Genomic DNA, 21,729 nt, shown 5'->3' on the forward strand with positions numbered 1-21,729 from the left:
ACATGCAGTATCTCAAAAAACATGTCACTCACAATAACTCTTGTTAAATTGGTCCACAAAGATAATACAAGGATTTTTGTAACCACTGTTGGTGCAGCCTGGCACTGAACACGCAGCATCAACAGTGTAGTCAAGACATATTTTTTGTTTGTTGGCAATTATTCGTCAGGACACGCCATCTATGTTTACTTTTTTTTTATCCCTCCTAGCCTCGTTTTGTGGAATGGAAAATTACACATGCATCACTTTTTGAAAGGAGCCTATGGGATGCAATATATTACACTGAATTACCAGAGAATTAGGAAATGACAGGGTTGTTTTTTAGCCATTATACTGCAATCATGGGATTATTGTTGTAGCATTACTGGTACTGCTTTGTGTCTATAGATTCTCCACATATGTGCTTCTCCTCCCCTGCAGGGCCCGGCCAGTCATCACGATTGACATCTTGATATTCCTCCCCGTCTCCATCAACATCACAGCTCCTCAGTGTCACGATGGCTCCCAGCACCTCAACTGCCTCAACGTGTCAGCCTGCCTGCGCTTCAGAGGAAAACAAGTGCCCGGACAGATAGGTAAGCCCTTATCAAAAGATCTTCACTGGCACCACAATGGAAACACTTCTGTATTACAGGGCACTGGCAATGGTATGGCTGCCATTTTCAGAATGTTACATCTGTGGTAAATGTTTCAGAATTTGACATACCAAATATGACATTAATATGAACCAATACACATTATTTGTATTTTTTTATATAGTCACATTAAAGGAAGATCCCTTAACAGATGTGAAATAGCCCTTCCAATTGCTGTGTCCCCTGTGAGTGGCAACTAGAATATCAGTGTAAATCATATTCCTGAAACCACTTTAGACTACAGGTCATACATAGCCATGTAATAACATGGTAATAACATGGTTACCAGCATTGTTCTACCATGTGAAACTACATAACAAGGGAATGATCTGTGCCATGGTCATCTCCTTGTAATTACACAGTAGTTACGATGTAAGCGTAAGAGTCATTTTTTATTATCCACTTATTACAATGTAATTAGACAGCTATTTATGCCCTGTAATCTAAAGCACTGCCAATTAAAAAAAAAAAAAAAAAACGTTCTCAAGAATAGGAACTAGCACTGCGCTGAAGTTAGCCTTTACTAAATTGATGGCTCATAATGTAATGGTTCAAAGTTTAGATTGACTGGATTTGAGATGTTTACAGCAGTATACCATCGTAAAAATATATCGAAGGGTAATATGAAAGCATAGTGAAAGTATGCAAAGCGAGCAAGGTAAATCACAAATAAGTATGATTATATAGCATAGATATAGCCAAAAATGACCGTATGAACACACGGACGCAGTTTGGCAGAGCTGGAACCGCTATCATGTGGGGGCAGGCATCACTCTCCCAGTGAACAGGAAGCAGCTTGCACTGTTTACACACACTGCTGAGTTCAGACAGTGTCCGTAACTCACAGTAACAAAGCTTCTGCTGACAGGATTTGATGGAACTGCAGGAAACATTCATTGCAGCTCATTAGAGTAGGGGTCACACAGCTGCACACATTGTCAACTGTATGTATTACCTTGTACTGTACCTTGACAAACACACCTCTGCACTGCAGTGCCAAAGGAGTTCCCTTCCTGAAGGCTTCCTTGATGGAATCTCTCTTTTTGTTGGCAGACATTTGCAATAACCAAGAGCAATGCTGCAAAATAATAATAATTAAAAAATATATATATATTTAATACACCAGGGGTCATATTCTTAAAAGATGGCTGTAATTTCTGACCATTAAACAAAAATACCGGCCAGTATTTACAGTCAACACAAGTGATGTTTCTGGATGGTAAATGCTGTTTCTGCATCACCCGATGAATGCTGTCATGTTCAACACTATTACTGGCATGATTTATGAATATGGACCAAAGCATTACTTCAGCTAGCTTTCTATTGCTTTTATCAACGCAATTGTGATTGTTTTGATACTTTTATAAATCTCTTTCAGTTTGACTAGTCGTTTTCATTTAGCATCATTTATGCACCAGATTTTCCGCCAAAATGTCTTCTGAATTCACAACATCGACGGCTTCTTTCCAACCTGTCAAGTCAGAAACATTTTGTCAAGCTTCTTGTATTTTGTTGGTTCCCGGTGTCTCTGTGGTCAATTGTGAATACACTATATGCAGTAGCTAGAGAATGGGCCATAGAAATGCCAGGACAGGTAATTGTAGTACTGGGTTTTCAATTAAAAAAAGAGAAAAAAAGAAGGAAAATATTGTTGAATCCACTTACTTGCAATGCGTGTTTGTGACTAGTGAGTAAGCGACTGGATTCTTCATCTGCAGGATTTCCTAGTGCCAATTTAGTACCCTTCAGCCTAACCTACCAATTTACCTGGGAGGTAAATCTATATAATAAATACAATATTCTGTGTGGAGAGAGTCAGGAAGCTTTATATTGCTATAGCAAGGTGATCAATAAGGAGTACTATTTATTTGGATTAGTGTATCATCGGTACAGTTATACTTTATTGCTGCATTTTATCAGCATGTTGATTAAATTCAGTTGAATTCCAAACTGGTGAAAGAAAAAGACTGAATGATGGTAGCTGTTTGTTAAGTAGATATTTATTCAGTAAATAAACATGTAAACTTGTGTTAAAAAAAACCCAAAACATTATTGTGTTATTTTTTGATGATTTAACCACTAACATAGACTTGTGTTAAAAAAACACATTGTGGTGTTTGTTGATTTTGCCACAAACTTGTGTTGTCCCTGTTTGAACACCATGTTTGTGTTATATGTAGCACATGTTTTTACAGTGTTGAAGTACATTTACCTGTATCTTGTAAGCGTATGTAAGGCATGTTCTACTAAAATTAGAGTATGTGGCTAAAATGTATTCACTGTATCCACACCTGTGTGTTGTCAGCGATTTCTATTGGACAACAATGACCTATTGCATGTTTTGAGTACAAACATAAGTATTGATATGGTTGGAGGTATGCCTGTACAACTTGCAGCTTCACTGTAACCGGGCTGGGGTCTGGAGAACGGGTTTTGTGATTATACAGGGATTGCCATGCATATTCATAGAACTGTTCCTGCCCCTCTGAACCTGTGCCAGAGTGAGGAGGTAGGACAGATGAATCAAAACGCTGAACTTTAGAAACCAGTGAAATGTTTCTGATTGAACAAGCTGGATTGAAACCACTGATGTTCAGAAGACATTCAGAAGACATTTTGACGGGAAGACCCTAATGCGAAACAAAAATAATGGGTCAAAACTGATTCATGACCAGGAATATGTTAATAAAAATATGAAAACAATCGCAGTTATTTCGAAAAAGAGAATGCAGCAATGCATGCAACAAAGCAGGAAAATAAGGAAAGTAATGCATTGTGTTTTAAACCATATAGCCTGTTCAGAAACATTTTAACTTTGGTTTGACCATGGTATCCAACAGTGATACAGTACTTTACAACTGCACATTATTCATTATACATTATACTATTACATTTAATGAGATCATTATGGGTTCCAGAGCATGCACTAAATCACTCTGAATGTTGTTTCTTAATATGACACAATGCACATTCCTCCTAGAACAGTCCATGTGAGAGCTTGAGTTATTTTCAGGGCTGCCGAGTTCTATTTTGGACATCACAGAGAGCACATGAAATTTTAAACGATACCGAATGCCATGGTAAGAGTTTTGTAAAGGACAGCGAAACAGTGACAAAGCATAGGGGGAGACAATAATTACCCATAGTAAATTACAGCAACCCAATGAAATAGAGTAAAGATTGTAAAAATTCATTAAAATTAAAATGTCCTAATCCAATACGCTGGCATTCCTGCAAACACCACTACACCTTTTGTTACTTACTCTTCAAATCCTGTGTATTTTTTTAAATAACACACTGTAGAATTGACTAAGGGTTGCTGTCAACATCTAAAGTCTGATTTCCTTTTAATTTTTGGAATATTGTGGATTCCATGCTATGCTGTCAATGGCACATTGTTTATATACTCTCGGGTATCATTTCAGACTGTGTGTGTGTGTGTGTGTGTGTGTGTGTGTGTGTGTGTGTAGTGCAAGACTTCAGTTTGAAACCAAGTGTTGGGCTTCTCCATGAGTCATCTGAAAGCACTTTGCATTCATTAAACTAGGGGCAGCTCAGAACTGAATTGCATGTGGGGGAATGTGATTCAGAAAATCCTGAATCCTAATGAGCCCTGTTGTTTTTGGAGGATACTTACCGTCGTCTGTGACCTCCTGTAGAGGACTGTGTAAACACTGCCTGAGTATACATGTATTAGAGCCTTAGTAAGAGCCTGCATTAACTATTGCCCCTTGGCAACTACTGCAACACAAACAAGCCCCCTCCGATCAGTTGCCTTTATCAGTTTATCAATAATTGAGGATTATTTTATTGAAACACATTCATTAATGTAAAATGAGTAAAGTGAATTTCCCTTTAAATGACTGTACAGTACACTGTTAACTTCCAGCAATATTTAATAAAGGGTACTACAGTTTTCTGGTACAACAATTTTTCAGAAGGGTTCCCCCAGGACTCCATTGGTAATACCTGATTTATACTTTTTGTGCACATTAGTGATCTGGCCTTCTATGCTAACGTATTACATCACTTCCCATAGGGCTGGTTTACAACCTGACAGCAGATGTGACAAAGAGAGAGAAGGGGCAGCAGTCCCGAGTGGTCTTCGTGCTGAACGGGGAGCTGACGAGTCACCTGAACGAGCAGATCCAGCTCTCTTACAACGAGGAGAAGTGCCGGCACTACGTGGCTTACGTCCGGGTGAGTGGATTGGGCAGGACATAACCTGTGGCTTATTGGGCCCCTTGTATTGTGCTTTAAATATCTGCAGAGCATAACTGTTTTCAGCTGTTGCAGGGTATGAGAAAGATGATACTGATTGGAGGTGACAGCGGGGTCATTTATTTTCATCAAGTATAGCATTATTTTTAAACAGAGATGATAGAACTAAATTGTTTTGATATTTGTGCGTATAATTCCCTGTAAATGTTTATTTAGTTAGACGTTAAGCTTCCCTGCCGTACATATATTGGAAATATAGAAAAGAATAGTAATCTGAATAATTGGTTCCAGACCTAGCAGAATTCTGTCCTTGTAATCCAGTGACAGACATTTCTCAACCAGTACAACTTGTATTGAGCGGCTTAGGTGGCTACACTAGTGGAGATGGTATGACTCCATCAACTTCTATTGTATGCTGTCCTTTGTCATAGTAATGGATTAGAAGCTTCCCACACATTTATGCTGGTGGGATGGCATTTCCTCAAAGATTGCTTTAACTCATATTAAGTGATTTCTAGTGTAATAGTATGGATGTAATGTTGGACATTAGTGACACTTTAATTTATTGTTTATTGGCTACATAGCCATGATAATGATGATTAGTACCTCAAATCATGCTTTAACTCCAATTCATTGCAACTATCCCATATTCTTTCTCTCTCACACACGTTTCCTTGTTTTTTCTCCTCTGCCTGTTTAGCATCTTTTTGGCTTTTTCACATGTACTCATACAAGTACTCTCTCACACAAGACATGGGAGACTGAATTAAAGGAATGTTCCGATGCTCAGTTTAATTATTTGGCACTTCCCTTTAATGACAAATAAGATGTCTGCAGGCAGAGAGAGGAACACAGCTCTACCTTTGCAAACAATGATTTTAGCTTTGGATGACTTTCAGAGACAGTATTAGTGGTAATAATCAATAATCATTTTTCAGTAAATTAAATAATAAACATTCATCAAATAACCAATCATTTCACAATAATTGATTAATGTTCTAGCAGGCCAGGTCTAATGTGTACAAAGACAATAAAGAGCATTGGCCTAGCATTTGCTAAAGTTTCAGCCTCCTAATGTGGAGGATTCTGTGCCTAAAATTGATCCAGTATGTTCTGCAAATGTTGAATACACAGATTGAAAATTCTGATATTCCAAAATGTACTCATGATTTGAAGCTTGTAGTATGTATGTAGTTCAGAGACTACTAAAAAAACTGCACTTGTAAATCTTATCACAAACTATCTAACACAGTGGTTCCCAACCAGTGGTTCACGGACCACATGTGGTCCGTGAGTAAACTCCAGGTGGTCCGCAAACAACTCCCAAAATTCGGTTACACAGTTGTACACAATCACACGTTGTGCTACTACAATATGTATTTCTAAGCAACACAACAAACCGCTTCAACCACATTATATATAACTTTATCTGTTTTCTTTTATTATGGGTGTGTTTATAAATTAATGTACATTACTGCTCCCTTTTATGCAATACCAAGCATCGCCTTCAATGCCGCCATTAACTGAAACAGCTTAATGTGAAGCAAATGCTAAGTAAATAACTTACACATTATGAAGGCACATTTGTCTTTGCAAAACTTTGACTTGTTTTTTTTAGCCAGCATTATTTAAAAAAAAAAAAATCTAGCATTCAAGTAAATGCACTGCTTTCTAATCTGTGCTCCTTCTACTGCTTGTGTTCACTGAATTTAAAGAAACTAAAATGGAGTCTGGCTGTCCCAGCATTTTTGCTCCACATAAAAGCAGTGTACTGCATTGAATATTCCACACTCGGTTGGAATAATTAAATTAAAAACTAAAAAAATAAAACATTAAAACCACAGAATGCTCAAAGCAAAACAGTACAGATCACAATTTCATATGCAAACTGCACGGTGCAAAACTTAAGTTCAAAACAAAACATAACAGAACAAAATAATATAATTCAATACTGTAGGTTTGATCTTCCAGGACTTCTCAATCGACAAGTCTCCAATACTAGTCTTAATGAAAGAGAGAAGTGAGCTGAGCTGCACCTTGATTAAGTAGCCACTGACCTCAGCCCCACCGTCCTTCCTTCTCTTTGTGGGTTCAATCACCCCTGGCAACCCCCTGTGGAGTCTCATATGCGTGTCGTAAAGAAAACTGGTTCTAGCTCACACTGCCCAAGATGGTGTTATCTTGCTGTGGCCCTTTGATCTTTTGTGCTTAACCTATGTTATCTCTTGAGGGCATCGGTTCCTCCAGCAATGTGCAATGGTGTTTATTCCAGCAGCGAGACGGTCGTCGTCAGTGCAATGAAATTAAATCTTGCAATCTCACATTTACCAGTTACTATACCTCCTCTGATAATCTCCTTTTAAAACTAACAGTGTACAAACCTGCAAACACGTGTATCTTATATTGCATTCAAACTTCTTTCCAAAATCCAAACAACAGGGTGGTCCGTACCTTGAAAAAGATTGGGAACCACTGATCTAACAGCATTCCTGAAACCATCTGTTATTTCCATGTGGTACTGAGTCAAATGGAAAAAAATAATACGATTCACATCAAATCTTTTTAACTACATGTAAACCACTTTAAATACAATATTTTTATTTTATTTTAACTAAAATCTCTTTTTAAAAGGATTATTTCACACAAGAAGAAATTGTAGGAGTAAATTGGGTAGTGGAAACCCTGGAAATGTACTTGAACAGTTTAAGCAATGGTAACAAATAGGAAGAGTTCATATTGGAGCTTGTCCCTGGGTGAGGCAGACGCCAACTCTTCACATTTCAGTCTTTTAATTGTGATCCTACTGACTGCAGTTGTTAGTTTAAATCTGAAAGACTTAGTGGGAGAGCACCTGGCCACTTTGATGGTGAAACGGGCCTGTTTAATTGACCTCTAGGGTTAATTAGGAGATGCAATGCTTGTCATGATACACAGCTTGACTCTTGTGTTTTAGGGTCTCCTTGTGGGCTGCAGTATCCACAGTGGAGGCCATGGGGATTTCCTGAAGCTTGTTGTGGGAGGGTAGCCAAGCAGCTGGTACCCACAGCGGGGAAGACAGAGACCTTTTGTAATAGTATGTGTTGAAAATGTGTGGACTGTTGCGCTGGCTGATAACATTGCTATAGATATTACTGTAGCAAAAATTCAAAGTAAGGCGACTGTTTTATTGTACACCTGTGGTCTGTGGTGTAATTATAATGAAAGTACAAATTATCATGCCTGATCCTGTATCAATGAACTCCTAGAGTTAGACGCATACATGGCTGTGACATAATTGGAAGATGCTGCTTCAGAAATGTGCTGTGTGGTCTTTACCCTGTATAAGGGCAGCATGGACAGTGTCCTTGGTAGTGAATAATTAAGAAGGTATTTATTTATGCATCATTTTTGAGTCATTTGTTTTTGTTATGTTTCAGTTTGATGCTTCTTTGCATACCTGTTAGAATTTCTTTTCATTAGTTTTCTTTCATCATGAGAGTATCAAGTTCTATGACCAAACGTTTTTGAGTGATTGTGTACAGTTCGTTATACTACCGGTACTGTACATGTAGGCCTAAATATCCTAAACCAATAACACCATAATATCTATAACACCTGTATGTTATTCCAATTTATAAAAATAGCAGGCAGAGATGCTGCTCTCCGATTGCTTAATCACAACATTCCACCAATTGAACCATTTCACAATATCACCATAGCTGGTATCCACAACAGGTCACAATAAATAAGGCATACATCAGAAGTAACTGGCAAGCGAGCCATGAAGAAAGAAACACATGGTCACTTATCCTTACTGTCAGAGACAACGAACCATCCAAATACAAAACAGTCCTTCATCCACACTAGAAATGAGCCAGTCCCTGCCAAATAGCGACTCCAGCACAATTATGCATATTGCAAATGACAACTAGAATAACAATGTGCAATATACTGACCAGTATAACAATATTGCTTTGACATTATAATTGTTTGTCATTCTTTATTTTTGAAGACCAGACAACATTGTACTGTTAATTAGTGTATGTATTACTGTAGTGGAGCAAAATATGCATTTGCCTTACAAAGCAGGCAATCACGTGTTGAGGATGCAATTTTTTTTTTTTTTTAAATATGTGTTTGTTGAAAAAAAGGTTTTGTATAATAGACTTAAAGTTAAGATATATGAAGGTTGAGAAACAGTGTCAGGTTCTTCTACAAGAGTGAAAGATATACGTTGAAGCATGGATTTTATTTATTTACAAACAGCAGGATCCCTCAACTAAGTTACATTTTACTGTAAAATATCATTCATTTGCATCTGTTCATCACATTCTACCACAGTTCAGCCTTCAGTACACACTACTGTATCAGAAGTTAGAAAGCAGAACTTGCTGACGGTCTAGTTTATTGTGCACTAAACTATAACTCCCTGGTGTCTATTCAATACACTCTTCCATTGTCTAGTATTTTTTCCACTTTTTTTTTTTTTATCAGAACCTACCTGTTTCGGGCCTTGTTGTTGTCCCAGTCGGTTTGCATTCCCTAAAAGTATATAAATATTTTTCTGGAAATGCTGTAGAGCTGATCTTTTTTTCAGTATAAGACTCAACTACAAACAAATAAATACATAAATACATAAATAAAGACCTATGCGTAACTTTTATAATAAGGCTAACACCTTCCTCTGCACAAACATTTGCAGCGTCCTCTTTCAGTAACATTACAGCAATCTTACATACGAACACCATATGAGACGTTTTGTATTATTTATGTAATTGTTTAATTTATGGTTTTTTTGGTTTAGAAAGTATGTTCTCTTTGTATGTTTTCTGTTATTTTAGAAATTCTACACACAGATCTGTCTGCAACGGTTGTTGTTGCTTTAAGCAATTTCAACCACAGTATCTTGAAGCCATGCAGGTGACAGCTATTTCTCATCACCTTTGCGACAGCTGTTAGTCCATTCTAACAAGCAGGCTTCCATCAGTCTTGTGTGTGGTACTGACTGTATCCCTGCATCCCTGTACATTGCCACCCGCTGTAAATACCCATACTTCAATTTTTGCAGGACTTTTTTAACAAGGGGAAATCCCCATCCATGTTAAGGTCTATCTGGCAGCCATTTCCACTTGCCGTGTCAAAATTGACTTGGCCTCCCCAGGAGTTTACTTCCAGGCATGGCAGTTTTTGAAAGGGGCTTGGCGGCTTTGGCAACCTATGAAGGACATTGTTCCTAGCTGGAGGCTAAACATGGTGCTTAATGCACTCATGAAGCCTCCATTTGAGCCCTTATATTCTGTTGAGATTAATTTTTCATTACTCAAAACATCTTCCCTGCTGAGATGTGTGAGCGCAGTCCTTTTATGCCCTTGGGGCAGCCATCACAGATTTGCTGAGCAGCTGTGGTATACAATATATCGAGGTTTCAATTTCTTTAGGAGCTAAATACCCATGCGGTAATGGTTACATTTATATTTCAGGGAATTAGGGTTATGATAATAATGTTTTCCTGACTTGTAGTCTTGAGAGAACAGTATGAGATAGATTTTGCTGTCTCAGAAAGAATATATATGTTTTTTTATTGTGTGCTCCTTTGTTATTTCACAATTTAATAATTCATGTATATGTTAATTCGCAATTAGCCCATGTTGACAGTAAGTTTTTTTTTTGTTTTTTTTTTTAATTTAGTTAGTCACCATTTGTTTGTTTTTATTATTTTCTCCCAATTTAGAATATCCAATAATAGCCTAGACCCGAACCGGCGATCTCCAGGCTATGGGGCACATCCTGCATTCCACGCAGAGCGCCTTTACTGGATGCTCCACTCGGCAGCCCCGGCCCTTCACTAATTTTATGTTTTCAGCAGTTCAGATAGTTTCAGATAGTTGCACAGCAGAATAATTGCTAATAATTCGGTTGCTGTTGTTTAAACACACTGACATTTTGATCACTGATAGCTCTGAAATCTGCAATCTAAACTGGTTAAATTGATAGGGAGCTGTTAAGCCAAACACATTTTTACCTACCAGATTCAGGAATGCCAAAAGATTGTTTATCTGGGATTTGAAAGCATAACCTTTTAAAAATTCCATAAGTAATAGTTTTCCTTACACAAAGTGTTTAGCTGTATGGGACAGCTTTAGCTAACGTTTGATCAGAGCCATGGGTTTGTTGAGTTTCATTTATAGAACAGTAATGCACTATTGGACTAAACAAACCCTGCTATTTTTAGAGGGTCATTTTATTAGAAATCTACAGATGCCAAATTTCCATGGAAAAATGGACCTTCCCATGGGAACTGAACATTGACCATTAGAGTGTAAATCACTGTGGAATTTTCCTAAATGTTATGTACAACTGTACCACTGACTATTTTTATATGGCAGTTCATCTAATTCACTAAGCTCGTAAGTAAACAGTAGAAAAAAAGCACATTGAAATTGACAAAATGATTACGCTCCAGATAAGATTTTGGGTCTGGGAGTAACTTACCCTCTAATTTTAACACTGAGAGAGTAAAATGTATTTTCAGGGGGTAAAATGCAACATTACCCTGAAGTCATGAGTAATCTCGATAAATACTACGCAATCTTTAATGGTAATCGGGTAGGCATTAAAAAAGAGCCTTCCATTGTAACTGCAATGTTACTTTGAAATCCTGTAGAACAACTTAGTATTAAAATAAAATCAGAGACACCATTCTTATTCACTTTATTGACCACAGACTTTGGAAAAGCACAGAAACAGAACATATATGTGAAGATAAGCACAGAAACAGAACTTCTATTTTAACATTAAAAACTCAGTGAACATGTTTAAGCTTCTATATAAAGCCATACAGATAAATAAAATAAGGAAATGCATAAGTTATAAAACAGTTTGTTTCATATTATTGGCACCTTTTTTTAGTGATTGGCTCTGACGATGGTTCCAGTTGGATTTGTAGCTGGACTGCGGTGTTTACACTTCAACCTGTGTAGCTTCGAATTTTTCTTATTCTTACTGTGATTGGCTGCAAAGACAACAGGGCTAGCCAGAGACTGGATCATGTTTGTTGGGTTTGTTTTTCTTGTGTGCGGTTTCCTAGTAACTGAAGACATTTCATTCTGGGAGATGTAGTTGTTAATGGTAGTTTTAGGGGAGGCGGGAGGGGATGCAGACAAGCTGTGCAGCAAAATTGCTACGCATATTTTTACGCATTAAATTTAAATTTAATGCATGTTTCGAATTTTAATGCATAAAAACAGCAGGTATGCAGCTTATCTGGACCGGGGGCGGGGGGACTTATTTTAAGGCTTGCAATGGCTATTTGCAAATGAAACTTTGGCCTGTGTGTATTTATTTACTGTACTTGTTTAATCTTTTTGTTCATAATTGGTTTAAAGTGCCTAGGAAACGTGACATATTTATGTTTCTTTCTCATGATTTACAGAAAAATGTGAATGGCAGAAAGGTTTTCAGTGTGACGCAAAGCCAGCTTGAGTGTACATTCTGTAGGAAAAAGGGAAATCATTGTCACTGTCTTAAATCCTTGAAGGTAGTTGTCTCTGTGTACTGAACTGTGGAATAAGTCCCATAAGTTTTTTTCCCATATGGCGAAGAATACAGATTTTTTATTTTATTTAGTATGTGAAGACTGTATTTTATATTTTTTAGGTTAATATCGGACCAAGATTTTGTGTCATATCTCCAGGAATGAAGCTCCACTGCCTGGCTGTTGTTAATGCAACTTTAGGGAATAAGGAAATCTGCTGTAATTTTAGAAGAGGTTATTTTGGACAGAGCAGGTCAATAATCTTACATTTATTTTTGTGTTAAAGTAAACAAATGGCCCTCCAAAGCCCCAAGTTCCATTGCAATATGTTCATTCACCAAATACACCTGTGTGCTTCAGGACATGTTGAGTTTGAATGGATGTATTGCCCATCAGCATTTGTGTTGTTTTCGTGCATCATTTCTCCAAGGTTACGACTGATTCTTCTTGAATTGCCCTGCGTGTTTTTACCTCTGTGGCACCACTCTGTAGACTGTTCCACACATTTAAGAATGAAAAATGCCTCTTAACTTTCTGTTTTCAGTTTGTTTTTATTTAACTTGCTGAGCTCAAAGTACATCATTGTAAATTAATGAAACCATCAGGTCATGTGTGATTGAAGGCCTTTGTTCTTAGAAACAGGATCTCAATGTAGCTTTTCCTGATAAGCAATCTTCTTTTTTTTTCCTTTTAAAAATCTAGTAATCACTAATTATTTTCTCCTATATTGTGAACTAAATTAAATAAATAAACAGTGAATCCCTGTTCGGGTCGGGGTTCACGGCAAAATAATAAAACTATCTCCTTACTCCCTACTCTTTCACTCACTTCTACTCGTCTTTCTCTCACACGCACTTGCTTCTTCTTTCTTTCCATTCTTGGGCACTTGTTTCTGTTTCTTAGGGTAGGTCCTCTCTTTCATCCTCAAACTCTGTCCCTCACATACATAACAACCGCTCCAGTCTCGATCTACGCATTCTCCTGCTCACAGCTCGCCCCCTCTACTTATAACCTCGGGATAGGGTCCGCCCACCACATGCACACGCACACACACTCCATACGCTCGCGACACATGCTCCATACGCACACGCACACACACTCCATACGCCCACGCACACACACACTCCATACGCTCGCGCACACACGCTCCATATGCACACGCACACACACTCCATACGCCCACGCACACACACACTCCATACACTCGCGCACACACACTCCATACGCACACGCACACACGCTCCATATACTCGTGCACACACACTCCATACACTCGCGCACACACACTCATATGTGTGTGTGTGTGTGTGTTTCTATATATATACGGTATATATACAGTATATACTCTGTGTATGTGTGTGTGTGTATGTGTGTGTGTGTGTGTATATATATATTTAAAGTAGGAGCAGTGTAAACTCAGACTCATGTGGTTAGATGAAATTATGAGTAATTACATGAAATCTGGCTGATGAAAAAGAGTGCAGAGCAAGTCCTCTGTCCAGTCATTTGTCTTACTAGAGTGTATTTTATTCCTAATCCCTGGAATGCTAATGGAAACCAGCTGTTGAAATGAGAAGGGTCCTCCCGGGTACCTTTATATATAGGGACCCTGGGACTGAATATAGCATATAGCATTCCACTAGAATGACTATGTTAGGCATCTATGTCAATTTCACCAGTGGCATAAGTCTGTGTAATTGGTTGCTTGTGAGGTTAGCTTGTGGAAGTAGGATTGCATTTTGAAAGGTGACCAGGGCTTTTAAAGGTCGGTGAAGTTAATCTATCCCTTGGTTGTGTGACTGATTTTTTAAACACACTGTACATGATCAGACTTGTCAAATCTCCCAATGGTTTGTGATTCTAATTTTCAGTCTTTTTCCTGGGTTAGTTATAGCAATTTTCTTGCTTCTGACAGTTCTGATTATAATAGACACTATTTTACTCATGCCCTTCAATTAAAATGTCTTTAATTCCCTTAAATCTTTCTTTAATGTGAGGTTTCGTTTGGGAGGGGACTATCAATTATGAAAGTTAGACCTGTGAGACGCCTGCGTAATTTAACTTTTTTAAATTCACCTAATTTCATATACGTATCTAGCTGTTCTGATGCAGCCTATGCCCCATATAGAGAGCATGATAGAAGTTGAATGTTTGTGAGAAAACTTCTAAGGAAAATTGGTAAATTAGGAACAATCTGAGGCTTTCTTTCTTTGTCGATTCATCTACTGATCTTCCCTGCCAAGATCTGTGCAGCTACTCTCTATAAAGCGGAGATTTATTTTCTCTATAAATGAGGTGAGTGTGTTGAATGGGGAGTGGGAGCAGACACCATGTTCCAGACACCCATTTGTGGTGGGTGCATTTTTCAGGTACGTCTGAGAGTGGGAACCCGATCAAAGCTGGCATCTTTTTGGAGTTAAACTGTGCCAACCCCCTGTTCCCTGGCTGAAGTACTGATGATATGGCACATTGGAATGTCTTAAAGAACATATGGCCGTCTTAACAAAAATGGAAAATTGTTCCAAAACAAATATAAAACTGTTACCATGCCTTTGTATACCATGTTTTACAACTTAATAACTTAAATGAGTGCTAGTTATATATGTACTGTATGTTACTGCTAAAAGCTTGAAAAAAACTGCAATCATTTTGTAGCGTTTGTGTGGGGAATTATAAAGTTGATGGATAGCGCTATACCTCTGGCCTGTACGTATACATCCCAAGGCAACACTTCTTAAAAAAAAAAGGATTGAGACAGGATAATGTCTCCTTGTGGATGGCATAGACATACAATACAATACAATACTATTTACTTTTATATAGCACTCTTTATGGAAAGCATCCTAGGGCACTTTACAATAAAACCAACTCAAACAGCTATGTTTTTAAAAATGATTTAAAAGTTCAAACTGTGCCAGCGTTCCTGATATGATTTGGGATAGAGTTCCAGAGGCGGGGAGCATAACTAAACACCCCTGCCCCTCCTCATCTCAGCCAACTTCTAGGAGCAACCAGAAGTCCAGCATTAGCTGATCTCAGGGTATGACTAGGGGCATAAGATGCCAACAGTTCCTGCAAATACTAAGACCTAAGCCATTAAGGGCCTTATAAGTAGTACGGTAATTTTTTTAATTGATTCTGAATGTAACAGGGAGCCAATGTAGTGATTTAAGTATCGGAGTAATGTGTTGTGAACGATGGTGAGAGCAAGGAAGCACTCTGGCTGCAACATTTTGAACAAATTGGAGCCAGTATCATTGAGAATCGCGAAGGCCAGCAAACAAAACAGATAGAATGGGTCTGTTTGACAGTGTTCCTCAAATTATAAAATTAGGCCTTTATACTGAGCTAATGTGGGTATGCAGTCATGTTTCTGGATCCATAGTGATTCACAGATGTCCCACAGTACTATATGGAGTCAAAAGATTCCCATCAAAGGAGATTTCGAAATTAGGTGATTTAGCTACATTGTGTCTAAAGCCCACTTAGAGCAACTCTGTTTTATTTTTACTATTTTCAACCATCCATGAAGCAAGCCGGCCAGCTCTAAATGGGACTGTATTTGTTTATTGGCTTGGTTTCAAACCCAGTCCTACTCTTTGTTTTAGTAAACCTGTAAACATCTGCCAAAACACACTGGGAACAGAAAAGTCATTTCCCAGAGGACTTAGTCAGGATTCACAAATCACTTCTACTAGGAATGCAGTAGAGGCATGTAAAAATGATAGACACACCTCATTGATTTGTAATGCCTATCTGGGAAAGTGTATGGACAGCAGTGGAAAAATATTTTTCACATTCTCTTTTTATTTATTTATTTATTTATTTGTTTGTTTGTTTATTTTTATTTGGGGCTATGAACATTCAAATACAATTTGTAGAGCTGCCAGGCTTATGTCTAAAACTGACTTGACAGGTTTGGCTGTTGGTCTGTGTGGCGGGGTGCACCCATTTGTATTTAGGTAAGGGGATTGCACAATCACTTCACGTGCAGATAAAATATGTATTAGTATGTGAGCACAGGGAATGCACAGATTAGATTAAGTGCTGGGATTCAAGTGAATGATTAATTAGTAATTGAATCCCGGCACAGCTGTGTATATAGATGCACGAATCACTCACTCAGGGTTGGTGTGTTCACTGTGCAGGAGAAAGAGAGGAGACTTGCTTGGGGTTCGTCCACTGTCTGTTTTGTCTTTCTATTTATTTTGGCCAACGTGCCATTTGTTTTGTTCAGTGTTTTGTTTAAACCTTTTATTTGTTCATTTAATAAACTGGCGCAAGCAGCTCATTCACTGCACAACTACTGTATATGTCATTTAGTTCCTGGTCTGACATCACCACATGAATAGTCTATGATAACTTTAGGGATACTTTCAAGGTATTACACCTTTAATTTGTTCCCAATGTGTACTATGTTGGATAATATTTACAACTTCTTGATAATGCACCTTTTCCAATTGTTGAAACTATTCCCTTCAAATGGCATCCCAGAAAAATATGAAAAAGATATTCTGACACACATGTAACTCATAATGTGGAATGGAATGGAAAAGGCAAACTCATAAGAAAAAATACTTAACTCACTCAATATTTGTGCTAATCCTCTCTCAATGTGTGTGTACATTCCTATTGAATTACCGCTATAATCTACATAAAAAAATATTAAATGCTTACCCCTTCAACTTTAAGTCGATGAATTACTATCAATAATGTGTCAATATTAAAACATTATTATATTATTACATTCCATTTTAATCCCTAGCCTGAATTCAATCAGTTTATGGCACTGCCACTGGCATAGCTCTGCTTATTAATGGTTGCGACGGCATCCTCAATTTGATGGCAGGACTTGTCTTCACACCATATGGTGCAGCTCAATGACCTTGACAGGAAAGCGGTCTCTGGGGTGATCTAATAGAAAGATCCCCTTTGCACCTTTGTGTGTTTGAATCTGTTGCAACCTTTAATAATTCATTTGATTTGGGACTGCGAGAGAGAGAGAGAGAGAGAGAGAGAGGAGTTTTAGGCAAAAGTAATCAGGCAATAAGGCAGGTAATAATAACAATTTAGTCACCCACTGGAGCTCATTCTTAAGCCCCAGCCTCCTCAAGACTGAACATACAGTACAGGCTTGTTGCAGCCTTGTATACACACCTGCATCGTTTTGAGCCAAATTGAATAATTTTATTAATTGGACCACCAATCAAGGCCAACATTCTTACATGGAAATGGTACTTTATTTAAATCAAGGCTGAAACTTAACCCTTTCATGGGTTCAGTTAATATACACAAATGACAGCAACAACTTTCTAGAGCTCTCATCATGGCCCTGTATCTGACACCTACAAGAATAATTGCACTTCTTTGTACCTGCACACTTTATACAGTATGTCATGATAACATCTAAACAGTGCAAAGCAGGCTTTTTTCAGAAATATACTTTTATGTTTTAATTTTCAGCTAAGTGGCATACTTTCTTATAACCTCTCAGTATATATTTATAGCACTGGTCTGTGTTTCTGTTTGGTGACACTGTTTCACTGGACCAGATTTGCAAAGCCTTATGAATTAGACAGCTGCTAAAGAAAACATTGGCATTTGTAGTAGTTTAATGAATACCAGACTTAATTTAATTAATCAAAACAAGCTGCACATAATTCCATGTGTATGTAGCCTGTTGTTTTCATTGTGTTTCTCAACTGCTGCTGCAGTTATTCAAAGTCACTGAAGAGTAAAACGTGGAAACGTCTTGACCTTGTGGTTTTTTTATGGTACAGTATTAACATACTTACACCTCTTTTACTTTCTGTTTTCATTTAAAGGAAGCCCAGAAAGTGAATGCAATCACCTTCAAATACTGCAATAACAGTTGGATGTTTCTCATTAAATTCTACATCTTAAGGTTCCCCATTAACATATGCAGTAACCTTAAGTAAAATTAAACAAATCTTCAGCACATGGCTTGGCCTAGTGTACCACTCTGGTTGGCTATGGCAGTGGGAGAGGGACAGTGCTGAAGGCTAGACTTGCACAGGCAGGAACACCTGCAGACCACCTGAGAGCGGCTGTACTGCCAGACTCCACAGCTACACGTTAAATAGAAATGTGAAGGATGGAGTGTGTAGATGCCTGGGTCTTTGAAACAGAGCCGATCAAATTGTGTTTACAGCTACGGCCAAAGGTTTTGTATCACCTAAAAAGGGGTGGCCAAACTTCCTGACCCTATGAGCCGCATAGCAACATTTTCATATGGCAGAGAGCCGCAAGACACATACTGTAAAACATGAAATGTCTGCGAGCAAGGTATTTTAAATACTAGCATTGTTTAAAACATTTTTTTATTTGTCTCGAATATTATAACAAAGTATTGCACTTACTCTATGCAGTGCAGTAGTTGTTATCTCTTGATGGCAGCAAAATAAAAAATAAAAAGGGACAGCATTGCAGAGCCTTACAGTTTGTGTAGTTGTTATTGTACAGTGTATTCAAATTGAAATGTGTTTTTCCATTATTTATTTCTGTGTATACTGTATGTGTTGTAGCACAGCTCGCTACGATATTATACACTTTAAAATAAATTCAATTCAACAGAAACACCACATTTTTGTGTGGATTCTTCTTTGAATATCAGAATGGTCAGTTTTTAAAAAACAGATTTCTTTGTATGACTGCTGTGTGTATTAAATACCTTTGAAAGGTTTGTGGATGACAAATGCAGTGTATATTTTTTGAAAGGGATTAGAGTACCTGCTCATGACGAGATGCAAGATATGTAAATATAACATTCATTTTAGACCTGCTATATAACATGTAAACATGCATTCTCTAGTCTAGTGCCAACACTCCAGTTTTATAAAAAGATTCATTCATCTCAATAAGGACGTTTGTCACAAGCAATATTCTGTATCGCTTGCGTCGTTACGTCAGTTTCTTTACTAAATGTCCACCAAAAGGAGGTGACTGCTGAGGCATGCTTTTAAAAGAGGATAGCTTGTTTCTCCTCAAGTCTGATCCAGGAGGATATTCAGATGAAAATGTGTTCTGATTTGTTTCATAAACAGGTTTACCACTGTTTTCAGTGAAAGCAAACTGTTCTTCCCATTCTGGCTTAAGGCCTCATACTTTAGTTTATTACTCGTGGAGGGTTTGCTCAATGCCGTTGCCTCAACAAAACGAATGAGCACTTCATTCAAAATTATGAAATTCACTTTCAACTGCACATCCAGCTTTCACTCGAGGTGGTCGAAATACGCATGCGCCAGCGCACAGTGTCGAAGGTCATCAAGTGATGAAATGTCCTTGTAGTGAACATGCAGGTTAAACAAAACTGAAGATAGAGAAGGGGGGATAAGAAAGAATATAATAAACATGAATGAATACAGAGAACAAAAATAATAAACCCAGCGTTTTACCAGGAGCTGCGATTGAACTGCCCAGGAGACACGGTTTGGCCATCTATTACCTAAAATTTTAGGATTGTGACATCTTTTAAAACAAAAAAACTATATAAACATAATTTAGATCTTTTATTTAACATTGTATAATCAAAGAAACAGCAAAATTATTTTGCAAAAGTCTACTGGAAGCCATAATAGTAGTACAATATTTCATGTTAGATTTAAAAATGTCACATTTTTCAACTTGTTGCTAAGTATATGGAAAAGTACAAGCGGTATGTAATTCAGTAAGTTAACGTAACATTATTCCTGTTTCATTCGATGTTATGAAGCAAAATTAGATAACTCTTAAGTCTTGAGAAGGAATGTTTAGATATCCTTACATTGTTGCTGTGTTGCATTTGATATTTCACTACATGTGAATCATGCTAATCAGAACCCAGTTGTCTGAAGCCAGTCATGATGAATGCATGTAGGTAGCTGCTGTAGAAACCAAACTTCATTAGCAAAATTCTGTGGGGAATGTGTATAACATTTACAGTTGTATCTGTATGTTTTATTCAAATGGTTAGTACACATGCAAAATGGAAGTATCTGAAACATAAAACAAAGACTAGACATTGGTATGGTACAGATTGATCAGTATTATTATGTTAAGTGGTTACATCTGTAATATTTCACATGACACTATACAGTGCTGCCAACTCTTTCTGTTTGCATCCCAGAGTCTTACTGTAGGAACTTCTGGGACAAGGACATATTTTCAGGGACGCATACACAAACTGTAGGAGCAGGTTTTCTTTGATGTGGCGGTTGCAAGCTTTGAAACCTGGGATAAACAAGCACTCTAATGATTAACCATGCAGGTAATTCTATAAACCACTCAAAATATATCAAGACCAAATACCAACATATTTATCCAATGTACCGGTATGCATTTTAAGGACCATCATAGCGTGTGTGTTGCTAAACCTGGTTGTTAAGCTGACAAATATACTTGCTTTTATATTTTTGTTTTTCCTGGTGAAATTCTGGATTGTTTCCACAGATTTTGTTTTAATATTTTATGTGAAAAATAAAATATCAGGTACCAATCAGCAATTCATTCATTTTTTTTTTTCATATCTGTGTTTGTGAATAATGTTTGTTTGGGAACAATAAAAAGTCTCTGCTTTGACTCTGCTTTGAGTCACTCAGCTCACGTCCCACATGCTTAGATGATGATGTTTATGCTCCAGAGTCAATGCGGAAAAGAAACGTTAACAAGTTGCCATCCAGTCAGAATGATTTTATTATGAAAACAAATAAAAAAAGCTATCTTGATAAGAAAGCTAACAAGTATAAATACAGTTTTAAATTTGTTTGATATTCATATAAACTGGTCTAGATTTATTTTAATTGCGAGTCATTAAAAGTTTCATGTTTACAAAATAGTATTAAGTCCCTCAAAACAGATTTGACAATTTGTATATAGGCCCTATAATTGAATACATTATGGTGGGCAGTATTTCATATCTGGTTGTTTCTCGTGTACGACAATCGCAGAAAGTCTGCTTTGTGAGTGGAAAATAATATTACACACGTGGGGTTGTTGCCAGGACTGTTAAACTGTGTTATGATCTGTCTATAGCCTATAAAAAATATTTGGTCCTCATTATAACACTGTCACAACAAGCCTGGAATCCTGTGTGGAGTCCATGCTATAATGAGACATGGCTTCTAATGAGCCAAACTATTAATAGTTGGAATGTACAGTACAGGGTTGTTACAAAGTTAGTATGCCACTTTCCAATGCTATGGAACAAACGTTGACCACTGAGCAAAGACACTTGGCAAGAAAGAAACTTGACAGATGCAAGCATCAAATGATGGGCAACAAAATTCTTGGGCTATGTTATGCATATTGAAGGACCTGATGTCAATGAAGGATTCCTTAATCAAGAGAATATTTAGAACAGCA

The 21,729-nt window shown here is 37.5% G+C and overlaps 1 protein-coding gene across 1 annotated transcript in view; it reads left to right on the plus strand.

Moving 5' to 3' along the window:
- The window catches only part of LOC121312946 (integrin alpha-9-like), a 134,930-nt gene that overhangs the window by 43,262 nt on the left and 69,939 nt on the right, over positions 1-21,729 (plus strand). Inside the window, exons 14-15 of the mRNA XM_041244931.1 lie at positions 421-575; positions 4,675-4,835. Coding sequence (XP_041100865.1) covers positions 421-575; positions 4,675-4,835 — 316 coding nt within the window. The remainder of the gene's footprint in view (positions 1-420; positions 576-4,674; positions 4,836-21,729) is intronic.

This window comes from Polyodon spathula, chromosome 3, assembly GCF_017654505.1.
Source record: "Polyodon spathula isolate WHYD16114869_AA chromosome 3, ASM1765450v1, whole genome shotgun sequence".
NCBI classification, from domain to species: Eukaryota; Metazoa; Chordata; class Actinopteri; order Acipenseriformes; family Polyodontidae; genus Polyodon; species Polyodon spathula.